The sequence below is a fragment of the Anolis carolinensis genome, chromosome 2 (genome assembly GCF_035594765.1).
Source record: "Anolis carolinensis isolate JA03-04 chromosome 2, rAnoCar3.1.pri, whole genome shotgun sequence".
NCBI lineage: Eukaryota > Metazoa > Chordata > Lepidosauria > Squamata > Dactyloidae > Anolis > Anolis carolinensis.
The window spans coordinates 54,241,979-54,268,136 of NC_085842.1; the positions used below are offsets into that span (position 1 = coordinate 54,241,979).

At 40.1% G+C, this 26,158-nt stretch overlaps 1 protein-coding gene across 11 annotated transcripts in view; it reads left to right on the forward strand.

Moving 5' to 3' along the window:
• itpr1 (inositol 1,4,5-trisphosphate receptor type 1) overlaps positions 1-26,158 on the forward strand; it is a 288,950-nt gene that overhangs the window by 181,882 nt on the left and 80,910 nt on the right. For 6 of the 11 annotated variants that reach the window (XM_062969741.1, XM_062969735.1, XM_062969734.1 and 3 more), the window contains 3 exons: positions 17,918-17,953; positions 20,697-20,744; positions 25,309-25,441. In XM_062969741.1, the coding sequence (XP_062825811.1) occupies positions 17,918-17,953; positions 20,697-20,744; positions 25,309-25,441 (217 nt within the window). The remainder of the gene's footprint in view (positions 1-17,917; positions 17,954-20,696; positions 20,745-25,308; positions 25,442-26,158) is intronic. The other 5 variants (XM_062969743.1, XM_062969744.1, XM_062969740.1 and 2 more) reach the window with 2 other exon arrangements.

Below are 26,158 nucleotides of genomic sequence, written 5' to 3' on the forward strand. Positions count from 1 at the left end.
CTCAGACTCATTGTAGACCATATAGATTCAGTGTGTATTGAGGCTTCCTGTATTCCTCTGTACAATTCACTAATGAGACTGTTAAGTGGAAGTTGGGAGTATTTCTTTTTCCTTTGATTTTCAGTTAAACTCTGATCTTTCCTTCCTCCCATCCAAGTCTCTGACAGTTGACGCCTGCTGTGTTTTGCAATAAATCAAGTAGGGTGATGCAGCCCAATTTAGAACATATGTCTTGATTACAAGGAGGATCTTTGTTGGCTGACTTGTGTGGAAGGTGTCCAGGCTTGGAGCAGGTGTGTTTATAAATATAGGAAACGAGCCTTATCTGTTTATTAAAAGTGTTTTCTGGCAGTGTTTCAGATTCTCCAAAATAATTTGTAAAAAGCCATGGTGTTTTCCTTTGCATAATTACCTCAAGCAACTTCAAAAGCTTAGAAGAAAGGTTGAGATCATTTTAGTTTTTATTAGATTAGGGATGCGTGAGAAATTCACTCCATCATATTTACCCTCTAGGTTTCCATGGGACTGAGAAATGGACTTGGATGCATTTTGTGATCAGAAATTAGCACATTTCAGGACCTGCGGTACTTTCCATAGTTCAGGAAGTTCTCCTTCAGTAAATTAAACATATTTGAAAGATGCACATAGAAAAAAGTGGTATACTTACACCCCCCCCAAAAAAACATATTAATAGATACATATTGATAATAATTTTTAAAAACCCACAAGGTTAGACCCCCTCCCCCCCACACACACACATACTCATTTTAAAAAATACTTACAGAGTGCAAGGATGGAATGAACTTAGGTCCATCCAGGTGTCCTGCTACCACATGCTTCCTTTCCTCCAACCCTGAGAAAACGGAATGTGCTTTCCCTGTCATAGAGAGGCGAGAATCAGAAACTAACATAGTATATGATCTTTCATTTCCTTGTTTGTTACTTATTTGTTCAGTCACTTCCCCGACTCTTCATGACCTCATGGACCAGCCCACGACAGGGCTTCGCCACCCCCAGCTCCTTCAAGGCCAAGCCAGTCTCTTCAAGGATACCATCCATCCATCTTGCCTTTGGTCGGCCCCTCTTCCTTTTTTCTTCTATTTTCCCCAGCATCATTATGTTCTCTAATCTTTCATGTCTTCTCATTATGTGGCCAAAGTACTTCATCTTTGCCTCTAATAGCCTTCCCTCTAGTGAGCAGTCAGGCACTATCTCCTGGGGTACGGACTGGTTGGATCTTCTTGTGGTCCAAGGCACTCTCAGAATTTTCCTCAAACACCACAGTTCAAAAGCGTCTATCTTCTTTTGTTCAGCCTTCCTTATGGTCCAGCTCTCACATCCATACTACGGGAAATACCATTGCTTTAACTATGCGGATCTTCGTTGCCAGTGTGATGTCTCTACTCTTCACTATTTTATCGAGGTTGGTCATTGCTCTCCTCCCAAGAAGTAAATATCTTCTGATTTCCTGGCTGCAGTCTGCATCTGCAGTGATTTTTGCACCTAGAAATACAACATCTGTCACTGCCTCCACGTTTTCTTCCTCTGTTTGCCAGTTATCAATCAGTCTGGTTGCCATAATCTTGTTTTTTTTTTTTTATGTTTAATTGCAACCCAGCTTTTGCACTTTCTTCTTTCACCATGGTTATAAGGCTCCTCAGCTCCTCCTCACTATCAGCCATCAGAGTCGTATCATCTGCATATCTAAGGTTCTTAATGTTTCTTCCAGCAATTTTAACTTCAGCGTTGGATTCATCAAGCCCCGCACATTGCATGATGTATTCTGCATACAAGTTGAATAGGTAGGGTGAAAGTATACAACCCTGCCACACTCCTTTCCCAATCTTGAACCAGTCTGTTGTTCTGTGGTCTGCTCTTACTGTTGCTACTTGGTCTTTATACAGATTTCTCAGGAGACAGACATTTCCCTAGATACTCTAGAATGATGTCTTGCTTTACATATTGATTCCTTAGGTGTGCTCCTCTTTCCATGAATTAGAAATTATACAGGTCTGAGCTCCTTTTAAAAAATAACAGTAGCCTGGATAAAGAAGTTATAAAAAAGAACAATGAAAGGGAATATAGAAGAAGGGAAGATAGAAAGTTAGATCAAAAGATGAGAGAATTCTTAACATTGAAGGCTTGAACTGTTAGCCTTTTGCCAGAAGGGGGCACCCTAGTGATGCCGAATGGCACTGAGAGATGTCCTACTTACCTTTTTTCCTCCCCTTCTCCACTCCCTCCTACATTGCAGTGAACTGCTCTGTTGGGCACCTGCCAGCATTCAAGCAGCAGTTACATAAGAGACAGGGTTTTTTTTTTTCCTGGAATTTGGGCTCACTGCTGATGTGTGACCTTCAGCTGTAATTGCCAATAAAATGTGGTGGAGCTGTTTACTGTTAGTTCAGTCCAGACTCTGGCTGTCAGTGTTCCAGACTATACTGGCAGGTACTGCGTCTGCTTGGTTGCTGGAGTTTTGTTTAAATAAAATGCTAATGCAACTTCAAGAAAGCACTGAGAGAAATGGGCCCAAAGACGTAATAATGCTGTAAACCTGAAGTCTGTGTTTGTTAAAACAGAAGTTACAGCTTGCCCTGCTCCAGCAATTTGTTTTGGGTCAGTATCTCACAAATGCTTATAAAGTCTCAATAACTTTATCTAGAGAATAGAATCTGGAAAAAAAGAAGTGTATCATAACAAGCAATTAGTTGCTTTATGAAAGCCAGCTGAATTGCGAATTTTTTTGATAGCATTTGTTTACCAATAAAGTTTCCCAGGCAGAAATAGAACCAGAATTTTCTACCTCACTCTAATTTACAGATACCCTATCAAAAGACATTGGGGATAGCTTTAGCAACATGTAGAATCCGGCAGGAGAGAGGCATTTTGGAGAGGTTTTTACATTGGTTGCTGCTGAAAGAGAGGGCTTATTTCTTTGTAATATGGGTAAACTTGCCTGCTCTTCCTTCTGTTTTTCACAACAGGAAATCTTCCCAGTTACAATAGCAGGAGTTTATTTGTATTTGTCATGCCAACTTTCTTGACCTGCCCAAAGAGCAAATGAGAGCTGGGGGCTACATTTAACTGTATATACAGTGTGGGAACTTTTTTGAACTTTTAAAAATGACTGATACCCATCTTCTCACTTTTGCTCAAGGAAATATGCTGGTGCTTTTAGGAGTTGCTTGGAGCATTGCTTCCCAAGCACTCTGATGTAGGCAACAGCAGGGTTTCCCCCCTAATATGCCAGGACTGGTATCATATTTATGTTCATTGGCTGCAAGTGTTTGGAAAGCTTACCTTTCTTGATACATTATGCCCACCTCCACAAACAGCTCACAGGTAGAAAAAAAGACAAATAAATTGGTGATGGTATGACTCATGTTCAGATTGTGCCATCACACACAGATGGAAAGCAGTGTTGTAGAAATGTGAACACTTTTATTTGTTGTCATGTGCCTTCAAGTTTAATCTCAATTATATCAAGTGCAGTATTTTCTTGGCGATGTGTATTCATTCAAAGGATACATACCATTGTCCTTTTCTACAGCTAAGGGAATATGATATTCCCAAGATCATCCCTTGTATTTCCATTGCTGAGAGGAGGATCTGAATCCTAGTATCCAAGAATCCTAGTCCAGCATTCAAATCTAGTCCAGTGCTCAGACCTCACTAGCTCTTTGCTCAGGTGGACAGCGTCTACCTGACCAATAAATTAAAAACATAGATAAACACCAGACAGTCTGTGAATTCATTGCAGGAACAGCTGAGGAAACTGTGACTGCAGGGTTGACAAATTCATTCTTGGTCTCAATGCCTGCATTTTCCGTACTTGTTCCAGGTTGTATAGAAGTTTTCTCAGTGTTGGGAACATGATCCAGTGACTACATGGCTCTTGTACAAGATGATACTCACTTCCCCTGTAGCAACAAATCCACTAGTCATACCTGGAACAGTACCTTTTTTGTGAAGGGAAACAAATAAGCTTTTGATCCACCTACTATTTTCTTAGACACACTAGCTCTGGTAAATATCTCTGCAGATCATTAGCAAGTAACATAGCCAGAGCTCTGACGTGAGACATACAAATCTAGCATGACACTCTAGCATAATGTCAGAATCATCATTCACCACAAACAATGTTGGCTTTGCTATTAAAACATGGCATGTTTCAATAATTAAGGATATAAAAGAGCCTTGGGAGGTCACAAGACCTCACCAGGCAAACTTGATAAACATCATTTCAAACTGATTAGGAATGAAGAAACTGAACAAAATAGAGATTGCATCACAATGTTGTCTTCAGTAATGCTTTGCTTTTGAATCTTCTAAATACACATTTTTACAAAAGAGTTTCTTTTTAATTTTTGTTTACATGGAGTCATATATTCTAACTAATATTGAGGATGAAAAGGAATGCAAGTGATGCAGTCTGGTAAATTAACTTGTGATGCTCACAACAAATTCACAATGACCTTAATGAATCCTGTCAGATCTTGGAAGCAAGTAGGTTCAACCTGGTTAGAATTTGGCTGGGATATCACCAATGAATGCCAGGCACTGTAGGCTGTATTTCAGAGAAAGGAACTGGCAAAACCACTTCTGAGATATTATTGCTTATGAAAAGCTTATGAAAATTCATGGGGTCACCATATGTCAGCAGGTGACTTGAGGGCACATATGCACACCCATTTACTGAGTTGGTGCTGTGAACAGCAAAATTATGTGACAGAATTCTCAGCAGAGTGCTCCTGGCCCATAGGGGATTGGAGTAATTTCAGATTTACTGTAGTGTAATTATGTTTTTTTATTGTTTTCTCAGATAGCTTTGCTTAATGTTTTACCAAAATGAACAGTGGATGGTTAAGGGTTGTTTCTTAGGCTTAAGATAATGGCTGCTCAACATTTTTGTGGACTCATTTGAATACTGAAGAAACTATTGTGGGCAGCACCATGACATGGAGGCCATGGAGGATGGACTCAATCACAATAGAGTTGCTGTGAGCACTTACCCAGTTGCAAACTAGTTTGCTTATAGAAGTGGTACTGGTAATAACTCAAAACCCCTTAGCTGCAAAGCAAAGATTGTGACTTGAATCTCAAATGCACATACTTGACCCCACATAAAAGAGGAATTGTATATAAATTGGAAAAAGAAATGCTTAACATGTGGGGCACAGTTAAAGCTGCAGTCTTGCTGACTAAGCGTATTTTAAGTCACACATAATTCATAGTTTAGGTTGACCCTATCTGCCAGTGTCCTTTTCTGGTTATGTTACCCTGAGTGTCACAGACAGAACGCCACCAGATAAGATTCAACACAGTTTATTAAAGATACAGAACCAAAAGACGCTCGTAAAAAACAAAGGGCTAGGCAAACACTCGCCTTCAAAATGAAAAGTCACTCAAAAACGGTTCAAAAGATAAACCGGATTAAACAGGAGTTTAATCCGGGTTAAACCAAAAATGCTTACTTCAGCCTGGCACTTTAAACAAACAAAAGCAGGTAAACAAAGATTCAATAAAACATAAATACTGGCAGCAGATTCCTCTCTGCTACTCAGCAGCTGAGGTTGAGTAACTAAGTTGTTACTCCTCCGTGCAGCGGACGAACTCCGGGTCCAAACACATCAATCAGGGTTGCAGCAGTCAGCGAGGTCCCAATCCAGTCCGAGGTCGATAGCCAGGTGCAGGCGTCTAAGGTTCCACGAATTCCACCGATAGCCACAGAAAGGGTAGTCCAAGGTCGTAGTCAGTCAGTCAGTCCAGCGTCAATCCAGAGTAGGTAAATAATGTCCGTCAAGAAGACGACGGAGGTCCAAGCTAATAAGATTAAACACAGGTTGCACAACAAAAGCCCACACAGTTCCTCCCGCCGTCTATGCCCAATGTCCTTGGTAACTTACGTATTCAGCAAACGAAACACACCCGTCTTCAGGAAATTCCCAACAAGAGCCCAAGCGTTCGTCCAGATTACCTTGCCCAACGCAATTAGCCCTGGATTCAAAACCCCATTTTATGCCAGTTTACAACTCCTCATCGCTATCAGCTGCTCCCCTAATTCCAGGTGCCTCATCATCCTCATCCTCATCAGAGCTAAAACATCTTTGACTACGCCCCACAGCATCCCCAGCTGTGGATCCCGTTCCATCTCTCCAACTCGTCCACGGGTCCGATCCTGCAACCTGCCAGTCGCTTCCCATGCTATCATTACCAGGAACACCCAAATCCTCCCTCACACGAGTCCATTCCATGTCATCCTCCTCTGAGCTAACCACCTCTTCCTCCATTCCCTCGGTAAAACCCTCAAAGGAATCTTCGTCTGTTGGTTCTGCAAATAAGTCCCGCAGCCGTTTCCTCTCTCGCTCCTCAAGAGAGTCTGACTCTCGAGGAGTCTTACGACCACGTCTCCCAGAATTGGAGCCATAAGGCTCAACCATAACACTGAGAATGCAGGCATTTAGGTTCACCTAAAGTGTAGAAAAGGTAAGTGGATTTTGGATTATTTTGGAATAACATGGTTTTAATGACTACAAACAGTTATGGTTTAGCAATTTTGTTCTATGTTTTAAAGAAACAGATTATTTTTAGCTTCAAGAGCTGTAGTTTTGCACGATGTCTGTTCTTTGATAGTTGACAAATATTTTATTTTTGTTTATTCACTCCGAGCATTCTGAAATTATGGCTTACATGCTTACATGCCTTGTATGTTAGGTTCTTGCAGTTTAATTATTAGAAGTATCCCATTTCAGACCATTATAGTAAGCTAGTGGTTCTCAACCTTTGGTCTCCAGGTGTTTTGGGCTTCAACTCCCGGAAATCCCAGCCATCTTATCAGCTGTTAGGAATCATGGGAACTGAAGTCCAAAACACCCGGAGGACCAAAGGTTGAGGACCACTGTCAGTCATTTGAATTTAGTCAATAGCTTGATAATAATCCACGATTTCTTTACTTCAGGGTTTAGCATTGTATTTTATAAGTACAGCTTACAACATTTTCTCTGTGGGATGATGGTACACTAAGTTCCATCCTTTAAATTTTTATGGTACTCAGAGAAAAAGGCTGATTCAAAGCTTCCCCTTGTTCTTTGTGGTGTCAAATACTATACCTCTCATCCATAGTCTTGAGAGAGGACCAGTGAAACTCTGAACTGGATAACCTTATTTCTCCAAAAAGAAAAAAGAAAAAAAAAAGGTTGTTCTAAGACACTATGGTGTAATAAATTGTGTTGTAAGTCTCCTTTGAAAGTGTTGGCTAAATCAGAAAGCTATGTTTACCAAGTAAAAAATGGATCTATTTATTGTAGAAATATGACATAATCAAATTTAAACTGATTTGAATTCCAGAATATACAAAGTGAATTAGTTTATTTTATTATTTATTTACATCATTTATATTCCGCCCTTCTCACCCCGAAGGGGACTCAGGGCGGATCACATTACACATATTAGGCAAACATTCAATGCCTTTTTAACACAGGACAAAGACGAACAACATAGCTCCGAGCGGGCCTCGAACTTATGACCTCCTGGTCAGTGACTTATTGCTCTCCCGTCTGCGCCACAGCCCCGGGCTGTGTTGGCCATTTATTATGTTCAGCAATATCAGATATGCATGCAACCAAGCCAGATGCTTATTTGTTTCAATATGAAGCTGTTATGATACTGAAAACGTATGCTGAGTGAAGGAAGGAATACAATACCATATTAGCTGATGTCTTTCCTATAGGCTATCAAAACATGATTTTCAGGCAATAAATGTATGACAAGAAATATTTATTAAATGTGCAAGGATGTTTTTCTGTGTGAGAGTGTGGTGGACTTGAAAAACTAGAATCTGTACAGAATATCTTTCATTGAATGGGAGTGACTATCAGCTCAGAGAAACTTAACTTGTGTGGCGGATGAGCTTTGCAAGGTTTGCTTGTGAATCGAAGGCTGGAATAACCTGACCAGGAAGATGAGAAATAATGATAAAAGCAAAGTCTTGTGTTTAAATGTACAGTGAAGAGCAAGTTAAACTGAACCGAAAAAGATAATCTGGGCCAGTATAAGTCCTGTTTGCCATTCTGAACATAACAAAAGATGTTGTACTATCCTTAAAATTCCAAGTCTATCTGCATGTACCCAAAAGTGATTCCCACTGGGTTTAGTTGAGCTCACTTCAACATAAGTTTTTTTAGCCTTTGTTTTGATTCCCATTTTAAATTCAGGGCTAATTCACAAGGTGGCTTCTGTTCCGTAAATCATGCTCTGCATGCTATTTGTATTTCCCAGATCAGAATAATTTAAGAATAGTAAACAGTTGGTTTTGCCTATTACCAAATAAAAGGAAGAGACTGGTTTGCATTTGCGATCAGCCTGACAAAACCTGTAGTAGTAATGTAGCTTCTTCTGCGTGGTCACTCTGGAATCCACACCTGTGGTATCTCCAGTATCCACGCAGCTGTTTCGGATGATCTCTTGAAAAGCTTTGCTCCATTGAGGACTCCAGCCCCGCCCTTCCCCATCAGCAATAAAGCCAGGCTGCGGGGCTTGAGGCCTTAGTTCCTTTTGTCCGCGAAAGCAGCAACATCGGATTATATCTCCCCTTGACTTTGGATTTTTGGACTTGGCTAAGGACTCCTCTTTATCCTTTGGACTTTGCAAACTTGGACTTTCCTTCCTCTTAAGGCCAGTATGACTGCTTCTGCAGACCTTAAGTGCATGGGGTTTGGGGGGAAGCTGCCCAAGGGAGACCCCCATCCCCTCTGTGTTTTGTGTCGCCGAGGCGACCATTCGGCTCCCTCGCGCGCTGCCGCCGCGTCTGTAGAGGCGCAAGCTACTTTAAGCACAGCCCTTGGGGCTGTAGACTCACCTTCTCCTTCCTCACTTGCCACTTCAGCAGGAGAGAAAAAGGCGGCAAAAAGATCTTCCGCCCCTCCAGCTAAGGCTCAGGAAGGGGCGGAGCCAGCACCAACCAAGTGCAGCCGGAAGTCAAACCGGCTTCTGGCACATCTATTGTGCAACCCTCCCTTCCCTTGGCAGCGGCAGCACATCATTTAGAGCCCCTGACCCTTTCGCCGCCGCATTTGCCTCAGCAGGCAGGGGGAGGGCCTCTCCCTGCCATGCTCCTGCCTCCTCCCAAGGAGAGCAAACTTCTGGCAGCCACGCCGCCCGCACGAGCGATGGCTTGCCGGGGCACTGGGGCTCAGCTCCTAGAGGATGACCCCCTTGAGGGTACCTCTCGTGGCCCCCCGCCTAGAGCGGTTCCCCATGGCATCACTCAGCCGGCTCCATTCCAAACTGCAAGCATGTTTCCTTTTCCCTCTTCCCAAACTGTATGGCCAGCCACTCAGCAAGGGGGCTGGTATTACTTGCTCAATCCTCCAGTACCAAATTTTTATCCTTATAATTTTGGGACTGCTTTTCCACAGCCTAACCAATTTACTAATTTTTCTGTTCCTTGAGTTTCTCAGGCACAGGATGATGATTTTGTTTCAGACTCTGATTCTTTTATTGATGAGGATACTTAACACAGTGTTGTACTTCCTCAGTTGCTACGACAGAGGATTACTCCTCATTTTCTTCATTAATTTTGCATTTGGTTTATTCTCTCCAATTGCCTGCTGTGTCTTTATCTGATGACCCAGTTGATGACCTGTTGTTTTCTCCTGACCAACAAAAGGACCCAGTGCTTAGCACGGTGCTTCCTGCACTTAATTTGCTGTTGAACTTAGCTAAGATTCAATCTGGTCCCCCATCTTCTGTGCCTGCTGTGTCTAAAAAAGTTTGACAATCTCTATCGCATATATATATCCTCAGCTCAGTAGTTGACTGAAACCAAATTCTGTTGTGATGAAAGTAGTGCAACCAAAGAAATTAAGAAATTGCTATCTGCTCCACCAGATAAAGAGGGCAAGAAGTTGAATGGTTGTGGGAAAAAATGCACACTGCTGCTAGTTTAATAACTTGTATGGCTCATTAACTGGCCTATATGGTGGCCTAGTAGTCTTACTTGTGGGACACGTTAACACCTTACCTAGACATGATTCCACTAGAGCATCAGCAGTTGCCAAGGACTCTTCACTAAGAAGGGATCACCTTAGCTCTTCATCAAAGGGACTTGGCTAAACATGGGGCTGACACAGCTGGAAGGATGTTTGCAGCTGCAAAAGCTATTTACCGCCATGCCTGGCTAAGGTCTTCTACGTCATCTGAAGAGGGAAGAGCTATGGCTGAAAAACTGCCGATGTCTGAAAACAACTTATTTCATCCTGACACAGATCCCGAGTTCAAAAGTACACAGAAGATTAAGGAAGCAGTGCAGAAATTTGGTTTCTCTCAGCCTAACTATCAACCTAGATTTCGGTGGCCAACTTCCCAACCACTTTACCGCCAGCCTTTATGGCCTGCTCCCTTTAGGCCTTCTCAGGGTCAGAATCCTAGATTTTCAGTCCCCGTAATTCTTCAACCAGGGGACGTCAGTCCACTAAAGGGAAGCAACAGGACCAGGGTCGGCGTCGTTTTTGACAACCCTATGTCTTTTTCTGTTGGTGATGGGAATCTTCCTCCTTCACTGGGTGAGTTTTGCACTTCTTCTGTTCAGTCCTCCTCCCCTTTTTTTGGAGACAGGTTAGCTCCATTTTTTGAGGCCTGGCGTTCTGTTACATCAGATGCTTGAGTGCTGGAAATTGTGGAACATGGCTATGCCATTGAATTTTTTGAACAGCCCCCAGTGGGAACTGTTCGTATTACCCCTCACTCTTCTGCTCTTTGGCAGGAAGTTCTTACTTTACTTGAGAAGGGTGCTATAGAACCCTTGTCGCCCTCTATGTTTCCTTTTCCTCTCTCTCTCTCTCTCTCTCTCTCTCTCTCTCTCTCTATATATATATATATATGTTTCTAAAAAAGATGGAGGTCTCCGTCCTATTTTGTATCTTAGAGGGCTAAATGCATATATTATTTATCATTGTTTTTGGATGGTGACTATCAACCATCCTCCCCCCTTTTGACCAGCAATGCTTGGTTTGCGAGGATCGATCTTAAAGATGCTTGTTTTCATATGGCAATTAGACACCAAGACCATAGATTTTTGTCCTTTATAACTAATGGCCAAGCTTTTTGTTTTTGCATTCTTCCCTTTGGCATCTCTACAGCTCCCAGGGTGTTTACTAAAGTGGCGGCAGCTCACCTTCGAGAGCGTGGTGTAGTGCTCTATCCCTACATTGATGATTGGTTACTGGTCGCTAAAACATGTAACTAGTTACAAATCAAGATTCAGTTTACTTTGTCGTTATTACAGAAACTGGGTCTTATTATCAACAAGGACAAGTCTCATTTTCAACCCTGCCAAACTGCTCAATGTATTGGGGCTGTCTTGGACTCAGGCAAGAGCGTACCTTCCAGACGACAGATTATGGAATCTTCGTACTCTGGCTCTTCGAGCAATAACAAAGACATCCGTTCAGGCCAGGGACATTCAGTGCCTTCTTGGGCATATGGCTTCCACTACGGGAGTGACTCCATTTGCTTGGCTTTATCTTTGACCACTTCAAATATGGTTCATCAGAACATTTTATCCTTTACACGACAGCCCCAACAGTCATTTGCTAATCCCTGCAGCTATTTGCCATTCTCTACAGTGGTGGACTCACCAATCCAACCTGTGCATTGGACTTCCATTTCATCTCCCCAGGCCCTCGATGCTGCTGGCAACCAATGCTTCACTAACAGGTTGGGGAGCTCATCTAGGCAACCTTACAGATCATGGTGCCTGGACCATAGCAGAGGGAGACAAGCACATCAACTATCTGGAGCTGCTAGCAATGGAAAAGGCACTTCACGCTTTCAGTCATCTAATCGAAGGACACGTTGTGCAACTCACCACCGACAACACTACTGTCATCTTTTATGTCAACAAGCAAGAGGCACACGATCTCGAGCTCTGGTGATCCTTACTCTCAAGATCTGGAATTGGTGCATAGCCAGGAATGTAACCACCATGGCTGTCCATGTCCCAGGCAACGAGAATTCTCTAGCAGACACTCTCAGTCGGAAAACTTATGCAGACCATAAGTGGTCCCTTCATCCTGCCCACTTTTCTGTACATGGCACACCCCTTTAGTGGACCTTTTTGCTTCCCCTTCCAACACAAAATGCCAGTTTTACGGCTCACGACTCCCTCATCTTCAACAGCCGGGGTGTTTAGGGGACGCTTTCCTCCTGGACTGGACATCGGCGCCCCTGTATATCTTTCCACCACTTCCACTGCTATCCAGAGTAGTGGCTCGTCTGCAAGCAGAGCAGTCAACTGTATTCTGATAACGCCATGGTAGCCTGTCAGCTGTGCTTTGCCACTCTCCTCCAACTCGCAGGCAACGATTATGTTCGATTGCCACTCAGACCAGACTTGCTGACTTCAGGATCCACTTCAGTCCCTTACTCCAAAATCACATGTCTCCGACTGACGGCATGGAGGATTCGGCCCCATCTCTTCCTCAACCACTGAGAAACATTTTGGATCTTGCTCTTTGGCCTATCACCAAGTACTCCTATATCTGTAAGTGACGTTGTTTCTGTAATTTTGCTCAACAACAGGAAGTTCAACCGTTGTTAGCACCTACTTCTGTTCTTCTTCAGTTTTTAATGTCTCTATCTGATTCAGGACTATCTTTATCGTCACTCAAAGTTTATTTGGCTGCCATAGCCTCATTCAAGAAGGAACATTATTTACCTTCTCCCTTTTCTGACCTGCTCGTGAGTAGGTTCTTACAGGGCTTCAGGAACTTTTGGCCGCAAGTTCGCCCTGTCTCTCCTTCCTGGAAATGGGAAATTGTCCTTTCAGCTCTAGTAAAATCTCCCTTCAAACCTATGACCACTGCAGAGATCCATTACCTTTCCTGGAAAACTGCCTTTATGGTGGCAATTACATCTGCTCGTTGTGCCAGCAAGCTTACTGCCCTTAGGGTTGATGATCCTTACCTTAAGTTTCATAAAGACAAAGTTGTCCTTCAAACAGACATTTCTTTTTTGCTCAAGGCTGCATCTCAGTTTCACATGTCTCAGGACATTGTTCTACCTGCATTATTTCCAAATCCATCTACACCTCTTGAGCAATCATTGCACCTCCTCGATGTGTGTAGAGCTCTATCTTTTTATGTACATTGCACAGCTCCATTGCAGAAATCACCAAGATTGTTTGTCATGTACCATGAGGACGCTATTGGCCTCCCAGTTTCCACTAAAAGATTGGCAGCTTGGATAGTTTCAACTATCCAATTAGCTTATGAGATGGCAGGACTGGACTTACCTGTTCAGATCCATGCACATTCCACCCGAGCAATGGCTGCCTCAATAGCATTTTTGCATGGAGTGCCATTAGATGACATTTGCCGTGTGGCCATTGGGTCGACACCGCACACTTTTATTATGCATTACCAATTGGATCTGGCAGCCAAAAGGGATGCACATTTTGGAAGGACAATCCTTTTTTCCACACTAGCATGACGCCCACCATCCGTCACTAAGCTTGCTAGTCTACCACAGGTGTGGATTCCAGAGTGACCATGCAGAAGAAGGTATGGTTGCTTACCTGTAACCGTGTTTCTTCCAGTGGTCACCTCTGGAATTCACACAACCCGCCCATCCTCCCCACATTTGTCATGCCTAGTGCGACTGCTTTTCGCGGTACGGAACTAAGGCCTCAAGCCCCGCAGCCTGGCTTTATTGCTGATGGGGAAGGGCGGGGCTGGAGTCCTCAATGGAGCAAAGCTTTTCAAGAGATCATCCGAAACAGCTGCGTGGATACTGGAGATACCACAGGTGTGAATTCCAGAGGTGACCACTGGAAGAAACACGGTTACAGGTAAGCAACCATACCTTTTGTTTAGTCATGCATTCCTCTGCTTTGATCCAGGAGATATGAGGGCTATCTGCATTTTCCCTTTTCCAAAATTTAGTTTAATCCTACGAGAGGAGTGCATTATTATTTCTTTGTGCTGAGGCCCAGTGCTACATTTGTGCTCAATAGACTAAGAACCCAAAATTTCCGATCTGAAGTTCATCTGTGCATACTCTGTGCCCCTACCGTGTTTCCCCGAAAATAAGATATCCCCATAAAATAAGACCTAGTAGAGATTTTGGGGGATTGTCTAATATAAGACATCCCCGAAAGTAAGACCTAGCGGCGGCGGCGGGCTCGTTCGCCGCCCGGGAAGGGGAGGAGGGATCCCTTCCTCCCCTTCCCCAGCGGCGAAGGCTCTCTCGTTCGCCGCCGGGGAAGGGGAGGAGGGATCCCTTCCTCCCCTTCCCCGGCGGCGAAGGCTCTCTCGTTCGCCGCCGGGGAAGGGGAGGAGGGATCGCTTCCTCCCCTTCCCCGGCGGCGAAGGCTCTCTCGTTCGCCGCCCGGGAAGGGGAGGAGGGATCCCTTCCTCCTCTTCCCCGGCGGCGAAGGCTCTCTCTTTCGCCGCCCGGGAAGGGGAGGAGGCAGCCCTTCCTCTCCTTCCCGGGCGGCGGCGATGGCGGCGGCCCCCTTTGCCGCCCATGAAGGAGGAGCCCTTCTTCTCCTCCTCGGCTGGCGGTGGCTCTTTTTCGTTCCTTCTCCTCCACCGCAGCTGTGGTGGAGGAGAAGAGAGTGAAATAAGACCTCCCCGAAAGTAAGACTTAGCGTGTCTTTTTAGCAAAAAAAAAAATATAAGACAGTGTCTTATTTTCGGGGAAACACGGTAGTTCTAGAACCATAAATCTTCCTCATCTAGCTTCCTGTATTTGACAAGAAATTTACTCTTAACTAGCATTTGCCTGCCAGGTGTTTTTCAGACATGATCCCAGGAACTGTGTTGCTGTGAACAGTATCTACACAGCTGGGAGAACATGAAGCACACTCCTACAGACTGCAGTGGAGGCTTAATATTTATGCACTGTAGCAGAAGGATTTCTTATTTTGTTGAGATTGCTCTGATACTATCAGGTTAAACAGACCAAGCCCTTTTATAATTTGATCGACATTAGTAGCAAGAGCAATTGCTGCAATTATGTACTGGATGATTAATGTGGAAGGTTCATGATATTTGCATACATTAAAATGTAATCCCTGCAGAACAAACAGCCTTCTTCCTGTTAAATTATCAATCACTCTTTTTAAATGCTTGATTTTATTTATATTATATTTGACGATATAGCATTTGACTATATTTGGCTAATACACCCATTTGACGAGATGTACTAAGAGGCAGTTTGCCACTACCTTCGTTTTAGATTTAAGAGAGCTTGACCTGGCCAGAGCTGCCACCAGTGAGTTTTCCGGTTTGAGCAAGGATTCAAATGCTGGTCTCCCAGATTCTGGTCCAACTCTCAAACCATTACATCTCTTCACTTAACGTACCCATAAGATGGTTGCAGATATATTGGTTGAGTCAACCAGTTTTAATGCCTATGGTTAGGAAAAACTAATGTACTGTGATGTTATTTGAAAAATTCATTGATACTGTTTTACTACTTAGTCCAGAAAAGTCTCTCTTAACTAAAGAGCAGGATAATAAAATAACAGATAGTATAAACTTCCTAGAATTACAGTTGAATTCTTCCTTGTTAATCCAGGAATGTCTTTCACAGTGTAGTGGCAATATTGAAACATTGACATTTCCCTGACAAAAGATGTCTCTTCCAGAATGGGAGGCAATTTTTGCTCATTTTCTTACTGCAACCACTACAACCATCCCAAAAATCTGCTCCAGGGGACCCTTCTGAAGTAGCTGGGTCAGGGAGAGGTTTAATAACTGAAAATGGTATTGTTTCCATACCTGTTGGCGGCTACACCTGTCTGTTGAACAGTTAGAATTGAATACAATCCTGTGCCTTGTGCCTGACAAACCCATCTCTGACTGTTCTGCATATTTATTCACTAGCCCAGAGTCATAGTAGGGTGAAACTTATTGATATTTAAATGTTCAAATCCTGGAACAGATTGATAAATGTTTAACATCATGATTTAAATTTGTTAATGCATTAGAGACACATGTCGCAAACAATAATAATATAATAATAAAAACTTTTTTCTTATATCCCGCCCCATCTCCCCGAAGGGACTCAGGGTGGCTTACATGGGGACCAAGCCCAGTAATGCAACAATAAGATACATTCAATTACATTGAATTAATACTTTAAAACATATAAAAATCATAAAAGCATAAACTCAGCCAATAACCAATAGCCGGGCGCAATGAGCGTATTCAAAAATTGGAGGCAAAGCAATAAATTATATGTGCATTATATTGCAAGATCACTAATAAGATGGGCCAATAATAAAGTACAGTGACTGGGTATAGGTGGAGGTAAAAGGACTGTCAAATTGTGCTGAATTAGTCAAAAGCACATTGAAATAACCAGGTTTTCAGGTCTTTCCAGAAGGTGGCCAAGGTAGGTGCTAATCTAATTTCTCTCGGGAGGGAGTTCTCCAGAGCCAAGGGGCCACTACCGAGAAAGCCCTCTCCCTCGTCCCCACCAACCATGTGTGGGATGGTGGCAGGAGCGAGAGAAGGGCCTCCCCAGCAGATCTTTTTGCGCAGGTTAGTAGTAGAAAATGTGATAGCAAAAATAGGCAGGACCCTAATGGAATCCAGGATCTGCTTTCCCAAAGTGGCACATGGAATGCACTTTTGTCCAATTTGTTACACTGTAAACATGCTACATCTCACCAACAGATTCTCCCAACTTAGTTGTGTTTGCCTTTATCCTACCAAAGTTATTGAATGCTTTAATATGCCTGAGCTTAGATAAGAAAAGTTGGAGTCAATTTCTGTATATTTTGTTAAAAACTTATAATATCACAAATAATATACATGAATGAATTAGTTAGATTTAGGATGTTGGAAGGAGGGAGAACTCCTCCAACTGGTTCTTATTGAGCGAAAACAGGGTGTTTCTTGAACCATTTGTAACTCTGAAGACATAAGCAAACATTGTATCTAAAGCAATCCTCCGGACAAATAGACTACTCTAGAAATAGTTTGACATCCTTCAAGACTGACTAACAATCAGATAACTTTAGTTCACTGTCTGGCCTTAGTTTGTATATCTGTCTACAAAAGTACCTGATTTTTGATAGTCAATGGTGTGTTGTTTTGATGGCATGCCAATTCAGTCATTCATCATAGTTGTTGCTGCTGCTGCTGCTAGTACTGCTGCAGGTGATAATCCATTTCTTAGTGTCTCTATGTTATGTGATTGGACTGGAGTTTCCTTATGTTATCTGGATGTTTCAGTGTGCATGCTGTCTTGGTTTGTGTTGGATGTTCTTATTTAAATCAGATCCTGGTACAAATGAAATGAGTTGGTATCGTTTTTAAAGTTTCCAATGTTCCTTAGGCATATTCAAAACATAAATTAAATGCTACTAATGATATCAAAGGTTATTGGTGTGGTTTGCCACTAATAGGAAGCAATGCTGGAATCAGTACCATTTATTTATAAAGGAGTAAGGTACTGTTATGCATTTGATAAGCAATTATATTTTGTGTACAATTGGTAAGTGCTATTGTGTTTTCTTCCATTACTTTGGACTGGAAGTGTTAACTGAAGGTCAGATTCTATCGCATCTAATTTGTAAAATGAAACTGTCTGATCCAGAGTGACATGTTTAACACTGTCCTTGGAAAACTAATGTATGCCAGGATCGCTAGACCATGGTTTACAGGTAGTAGTGGTTATAGTCAAATCAGTCAGCAGTTTGTCTGTTTTACAAAGAATACTTTAAAAAAATCATCTTTACATACACACAATATATACATACTTAGGAACCTGTGTATTGTGGTGAAATTAAAACTGGATTGTTACTGTTTTAAAAAAGCATTCTTTATCTCCATGTCTTGGCTATCAGTTTAAAGGAAAGATTAATGTATAATGTTTCTTTTATTTTTATTTTTTTGCTTTTTAATAGCTGCCACAGCCACCAGAAATGGAAAACTCTATGGAGGTGTGTCACTCCCTCACCCATATTTGTAAAACATACAAATATTGGTGATTTTGAAAGTCGCTGTGGTGTAATTGTTTGTCCGTGTGTTTTTGGGAGCAGGAACATAGCTGAAATCCCATTCAGATAAGCCATTGATTTCTGTTTGTGTTTAGCTACCGAAAGTGTAGTTTATCCTATTGGCTGGGGGAAGAAGAAGAGGAGGAAGATGAGACTGAAGAAGAAATGAAAATAAAGTAGTAAAACAAACAAGAAAGGACCATATCTGTTTATTCCAACAGATGCAATGTTTTTTTCACATCAATCACTGAATATTTTATGCACAGTGAAATTGTTTAAAACCCAGACTCTATTTTCTCTAAAATTTAAAGCCAATTGTATAAATATTACTTTGGTTTAGTAAGAGAAGCTTGTACAGTAGAGTCTCAATTATCCAACACTCACTTATCCAACATTCTGGATTATCCAACGCATTTTTGTAGTCAATGTTTTCGATGCATTGTGATATTTTGGTATTAAATTTGTAAATACAGTAATTTCTACATAGCATTACTGTGTATTGAACAATTTTTTCTGTCAAATTTGTTGTATAACATGACGTTTTGGTGCTTAATTTGTAAAATCATAACCTAATTTGATGTTTAATAGGCTTTTCCTTAATTTCTCCTTATTATCCAACGTATTTGCTTATCCAACGTTCTGCCTGCCCGTTTACGTTGGATAAGCAAGACTCTACTGTACCTAATTTTGAAAAAGAAAGATCTTCAGCTGTGTATTTCTATTTTTACTCATTTTAAAGTTTTTCTACCACTTTTGAAAAGTGTCTTGAAGCTGAACACATTGCCCACTAGTATTGTAGGTCATGTAATTCTACTAGAAATAGAGGTCAGAACCTTTTAAGGGACATGTGGCGTATTTTCAAACAAGTACGTATAGTAGGCACTTCAAATTACTTGGGTGTAGTAGTCAAAGTTCATTTCAGTGTTTCAAATCCTGAATATTGTTGATTTTTCTTCAATATGCAAATCAACTTTTTTATCGGAAGTACTAGGTCAGATGCTATATTGACAGTTTTGGGGAGAGATTGTGATGATAGTGCTAAGAGTTATATTTTGAACATAGGGTGGAGATATGAATTGCTACGAAAGATCATTTTGCTGGCCAAAGTAGAAGGCAGCAGGAAAGAATGAGACTGTACTCCAGTTGGAAATACTCAATCAAGAAAGACACAGCCCTGAGTTCGCAAGACTTGGAGGTCTTTCATTCATAGGTTTGCCATAAATCTAAGTTAACTTGACAACAGCAAAAGTATCTCAACAGAATTTGAAATGTTGCTGCTCCACATATAAAAAATATGTAGCAGGGATCATGCAAATGACAGAGGAAGCAAGTGCCACAAAAGTTCCTATATAAAGTTGAAAGAACTAACCTATCTGATCTTGCTGTCCATGGCTGCAGTAGTTTTGGGGTAGTGAGCCATGATTCAGACAAACACGCTCATGGCACATTAATTCTCTGATGCAGTTTCTTTCTCCTCTTCATAAACTTAACTATATCCCCCAAAGTGTTTTGTAAGCAGCAGCGTCTGCTTAAGGAGAATTGTCACCAATTTGTGAACAGCATATTTCTTAATTCCCCTTTAAAGAGCTTCTGGTACAGATCTCCAAACTGCTTTTAAAACAGACAGTGGGAATTTGAAGCAGTTGTTGCCAGGTAGCATTTCTGCAATATTCAAATTTGCTTTCCTGTCTGGATCCTTTGTCCCTGCATGCCAGCGGATTGGATTGGATGGCCCTTGTGGTTTCTTCCAGCTCTATGATTCCAGATATTTTGTATTAATTTGTGATCAAGCTAGGTTCAAATTCTTACAGCTGTTTTATATATAACCATAGTTTAGTATTATGTGCAAGAACTCCAGTGAGCATCAGGCCTAAGAGCTCCCTTTTCCTCACATCTTCTCCCTCGCTTTACATTCAAGTAGACAGGAGATCTAAAGTGTCTGCTTTCAATTTGAAAAAGAACCAGAGTTCTTATTTTGAATGAATGAAGTTCATTAGGGTGACTACAGTTTGTTTAAAACCAGGTGAATGGTTCTGATTTCTTCTACTTGAAGCACACCAGAGGAGAAGGGTATTTAGGAGTGCACATGTGCGAGGCTCACCCAAAATTCTTAAAACATTTGTTGCAAAATAGTTTATTTCACAAGAAGATTACCTGGAGCACTAGATCTTATTTAGAAAAATAGTTAACAGGGTTTCTGTTTCACTTTTTGTTATGAAGACCTTCTTATGGAGTACTTTTTCTTCTCAAATCTTTCATGTGTTGAAAGCCAGATTAGGAAAAGAGTGAGTTGTGTCCAAAATAAGTCCATATTCAACTGTAGCGTATGTGTGTGCTTGTGTGTATATTTGCATGGAGTAAACCAGTGATTGTTTCCCTTTTCAGCTCCTTCTCTTTTTAGGTAGTAAAAACATAGATGGTGTTGTCTTATATTCTTTGTGTAAAAACGTAATTGGCAAGTCTGTCGACCTTGTGTTACTTGACAGAAATTGTTAGAATTAGTGCAATCAGAACTAGATTAATGTTGGACAGTTTTAATTAGATGGCTTATTAGAGCAATATATTTTATCTTCCTTACAGCTCTGAACCATATAGCTTATTGTAAGAAAGTTAGTTATTGATACTAAATATATTTAGTATTTTTTAAGTATCAGACTTTAAAAAGAATTTCTCCATACTCAACCAGGATCTTGATCAAAGTCAACCAGAGAGGCAGCTTGAAGATCATAAAAGGGTATGTATACTCAGTGGTGATGTTTAGGTTTAATATGTTGGATACTAATTACATCCGGACTTTCTTTGTTCCTCCTTCCCGCTCCCCATTTTAAAAAGCTTAATAAAGATGTACAAATGGATAAAGAACTAGTTCAATCATTTTTAGAATTTCAAAGAAATATGCCCTAGGTCAAAGATAAGAGAAATAGCAGTTGAAGCAGTCAGATCATTTGGATATTATTTTCAAAAAGTATTTACATTCTTTTCATCTTCTTTTTAATGATATCAGATATGACATATCTGTCCCTGATTTCTTTTGAAATGGTATAAGTATAGGTATAAATACAGCTCTTACAGTAAATCATATAATTAGTATACCTAATATAGTTTATCATATACAGTAGTATAGATACAGCTTTTTAGGAAAGCCATTTGTTTCCAAATGTCTGGTTTAAATAAGCATTTTCTAACAAATCAGGCATTTTTTCACCAAAGGAAATTCACACAGTTTTTGATTTTGCTTGGTTTTAATAATAATTACGGTATTTATTGGAAATAATAAAGATGCTCAATGCTCATAAAATATGAACAGACATACCTTATTTTTCCTGTTCTGTTTATATTAGAAGTAAGAATATAAAACTAAATGCCAGCATTTCTTTATTGTAAAAGATTTAGCTCCTTATAGAACAGCAATGGGGAACCCATATTCCTTCCGATATTGTTGATTGCAACTGCCACCACACAGTATGGAGCCAAAAGTAAGAAAGAAAAGGAGCGTGAGGAGACCGACTACATCCACTGGCTAAATGGCCAGGCAAAGCCAGGTGCAGAAGTGAACATTTAAGACCTGGCACCTCTTAACGGGAATTACCTATCCATCTGGAGGAGCCATAATCTCTCCTCCCCATTCTAAAAGGTGCAAACATAATAGTATCACGTCACTTATTTAATTAGGTTCAATGGTTCAAACCCTTGCACCAGCAGGACTGCTGACTTGAAGGTTGGGTTGCTGACCTGAAGATTGCCAGTTCGAATCTGGGGAGAGTGTGGATGAGCTCCCCCTGTCAGCTCCAGCTCTCCTTTTGGGGACATGAGGGAAGCCTCCCACAAGGATGGTAAAAACATCAAATATCCGAGCGTCCTCTGGACAACGTCCTTGCAGACAGGCAATTGTCTCACACCAGAAGTGACTTTCAGTTTCTCAAGTCGCTCCCGACACAGAAAAAATACTTAGTTCATTTGCCTGCTTCTGTTGTGATACCTTTCTTTTATTGCTGCAAACAGCAGGATTGATGTCAGTGAACGCTTGAAGTTGTTTCCTTCCATGTACCTTAATTTTATCTGTAGAACCTTTTTGCTAGTGGAATTTTATAAGGCCCTTTTTGTGACAAAAACAGAACTCCATACACATGATTGAATAATGCTTACATGTCTTTTTTATCTGTTATTCTTCAGTTGACAAGATTATCCCTCCCTCTGTAAGATATTTGCTCCCTTTCTGTATCCAAAGTAGACTCAATATGCTGAATCCTTTTCTGTGAGCAGAAGGAACAAGTTGTGTGAATTAGATGTATATCTTGAGTCAAAATCCACATAATGCCTTGTAAGGAAAGAACACTTTTTGATTTCACCATAGATTAATCTTCCTTGGCCAGGTAATTGCATGGAACTTATTCTCTGTGTCCGTGCTAAATTTCACCAAGAACTGAAGACATCTGTTTTCTCCTTCACAGAAAAAACAGGGATATGAAGATGTATAAGCAAAAGTTGCATTTTTAATTTGTGTATAACTATTGTTGTTATTCCTTTTTCTTTGCCCTACAAAGTCTTTTGTAATGTTTAAGCTTCTCCTGTGTGAGGCATTCTCTAGCTTCTTTATACCTAAGAACATCTATCCAGTTGTTAATTCCATCTGTTGAATAAATAGAACTTACATAATTGTTAAGTTGTTACTTCCAATTGGTTCAATGGTTGTGTTCTAGTCTGCACTAATACCTAGAAATGTGTGGAAAGAAATAACTATTTCTAGAAATGCTTGTCAAAGGATTGAAGACTGTTGAAGAAAGGCGAAAGATTTATATGATCTGAAAAGAAACCAGTGAAAAAGAACTGAAACAAAACCCAAATAATGAAAAAGTTAAAGATGATTTAGATATATTAAATAAACAAAAACAACATATAGAAATGGAAGAAATGATAAACATAATAGAACATTACAAGTTCACAAATAAGGAGGAATTAGCACTTCTAACAATTGATATGGAAAAAGCATTTGACAATTTAAATTGGGACTTTTTAAAATTACTGATTAGAGAATTAGATATCGGGTATACATTTACAAATGCAATTAACCAAATTTATGATAAACAAGAAGCTAAAATTAGAGTAAATACATTAGAATCTTAAAAAATTATTTCTAAAGGAACTAGGCAGGGATGCCCGTTGTCTCCTCTTTTATTCATATTCTCAATAGAAATCCTGTTAATAGTATAAGGAAAGATAATTAAGAGGGGTAAAAATCAAACAAATATAATTATAAAATTAGGGCATTTGCTGATGACCTAACTGCATAATAGAGGACCCAATACATACAATAAAACATTGGTTAGCTAAAATAGGAGATTTTGGAGAAATTTCAGGACTCAAAATGAACATAGAAAAGACCATGATGCTAACAAAAAATATGACTATGAAAAAACAAGAAGAGCTAAGAGAACTATCAGGAATACAAATTAGGAAAAAGATAAAGTATTTAGAAATAATTATAACAGCAAAAAACTCCCGATTATTAGAAAACAATTATGACACTAAATGGAGGGAAATACAAAACAATCTAGAAAAATGAAAACATCTTAAAATGTCATTACTAGGGAGAATCATCGCAATAAAAATGACCATCCTCCCCAAGATGTTATTTATTTTTCAAAATTTATCAATTATAAGAAATACACAGAAATTTAAAAATTGGAATAAAGACTTATTGAAATTTATCTGGATGGGTAAAAAAGCGAGAATTAACAGGATCCATTTGATGGATGATAAAAGAGTGGACTGGGATTTCCAGATTTACAATTATACCACGATGCTTGCAGATTGGCGTGGGTAAAAGATTTCTATCCCTTTCTATCCCTTAGGAGCAGTCTGTAAACCTGGGGAAAAAAGTGCTGTGCTTATTGCAACTGCTTTTCTATGCAGGAAAATCATAGGAATTAAGGCAGTGATGCATTCTGAGCATTCTTCATTAGATGTGTTCCCAGTGTAGGGTATCTCTTGAGATAAATGGACACTTGGGATTTTCATTCATTTTCCAGTAGTATTTTATTTAGTTTCCTTCTTAAAATGTTTTGTCATATAATGTTGAGATGGATGAAGCTGGAATTCTTGGAAAGCTTTATGGTTGTTCAACTTCATAGAAAGTTGATTAACTGTACATTGTCTGTGACCTTTTGGTGTCTACTATATGGACAGAAATAGCTGAGAAGAGCGAAATTGGAAATGCTTGGAGTCAGTGTGGCTAGATAGAGAAATTAGGATATGAGAAGGAATGAAAATATGAATCATTTTCAACTATTGGCGAAAAGCTTAGTGCTGGTTGCTGAGGGAGGATCTTCTCTTTTAATGGGGATGAACAACGGGAAGCAAAACACTGAAACAGAAACCACTGTTCAGTGTTTAAACTTGAAACTTTAGAAATACATTGAAAAATTGCATATTATAATATGGAAGGATTCTTAAATAAATATGAATAAGTTTGCTCTGATCTTCTGCTCTTGGAATCCAATTTAGTACCCTGATATTTTCAATGGGTTGTGACCCACAAACTTTGCTTCTATGGCAGAAAGGAGAGTACTGGAATGGTTGAATTCATTCTCTTTTGGGTATTTTGGTTTCACTTTATTATTTATTATTTGATTGAAATATCTCATAGTATTTCGGAAATCAGTGGGAGTGTATGTGTGTTGTGGGCTAGCTGTATGTAGCAGTGTAATAGACTTTACAAATGCAAATATAACTGAAAGTGGGCCTTAATTAAAACAAGGGTTGCATTTCAAAGTAAAGTGATCTTATTATTTGTAATATCTAGGCATGACTGTGTACCCACTTTTCAGTGATATTTAATTAGCTCCTTATGACATTAATGGAGGAAATTACTGATGAAAATATGCTTTCAAATAACCTACTAGTCAGGAAAGGACAGTGAACATTCTGAAAGCATCTGCTCTTCCAAAAAGGTGTGATAGATGTTAAATGCCCCTAGCAGTTAGTGTTTATTTATTATTGGTATTCCTTCATTTTGCTATTTACACTAGTATGGAGTGACTGCTTTTGTTAAGATCCCATTAGAACATTTTAAGATCGCTTCTAAATAAACACAATACTTAGTTGAACCTATGGAAATAAAAGTTTTTAATTTTATCAATATATGAGTGCTGTTATCATAAATATCCCTTTCTTCTTCCCAACCTCCATTACTATTGCTGCCTCATCGTGTATTTAATATTTGATATTTCTGTTAAATTTTGCTTTTTTCATTCATAACTTGTGTATGTGTGTGTGTGTTTTCATCTCTTTGTATTAAGGGTGAGGCTTTGAGGCAGGTTTTGGTCAACCGTTATTATGGCAATGTCAGAGGTACAGGAAGGAGAGAGAGCCTTACCAGCTTTGGCAATGGCCCGTTATCCCCTGGAGGCCCCAGCAAAGCCAGCGGAGGAGGTAGGGTGCTCTCTGTGCCAGTTAATGACTTTTGTGACTACCATATAGTCTCTCTCTGAATAGCAAATTGAATGTTTCTAACAGCTTTAGCACCTTTCTCAGCAGGGATTTGTTTTCTTCCACAATGTCACTCACACAACAGAATTAATTATTCTCAAACGTTGGGAATTTATCTGCTAATTAGTTTCTCTTTCCCTCCCTTTCTCTCATTTTACCTGTGGCACTTCTATTTATACCATTTTCCAAGTTGTCCTGGATATTCTTAATTATTTTTGGATTAGTTTTTACAGTTATTCTTGTAACAGATAATTACAAACCTTGGTTCTACAATATATGAATTATTAAAATTTCGTTTTAAAAATGTTAACAGATATGTTTTTAAATAAAATTAATCCTCCCTGTGGCTAATCCACAAAGTCTTGGAAACGTGTCTCGATAAAACCTAGAGAAACTATGAAAGTGTTTGAAACGTAGCAGAAGATAGCATTCACATACTCTCTTTTACATTTCCTTTTCTCTTTTATTGGTTAAACCATAATATCCAAGCTATTCTTTCTGCTGTGGCTCTCATTGCTGGATTCACCAGTGGATTTCCAATTTAGCAGTCTTTCCTATCCCCAAAATAGAATCATTGGCCTTTTCCCGAATTTTCTTTGGCTGTTTTCTGTTAGAGATGTCCTAGCCTACCTTTAACAGTTTAGTGCCATTTCCAGAAAT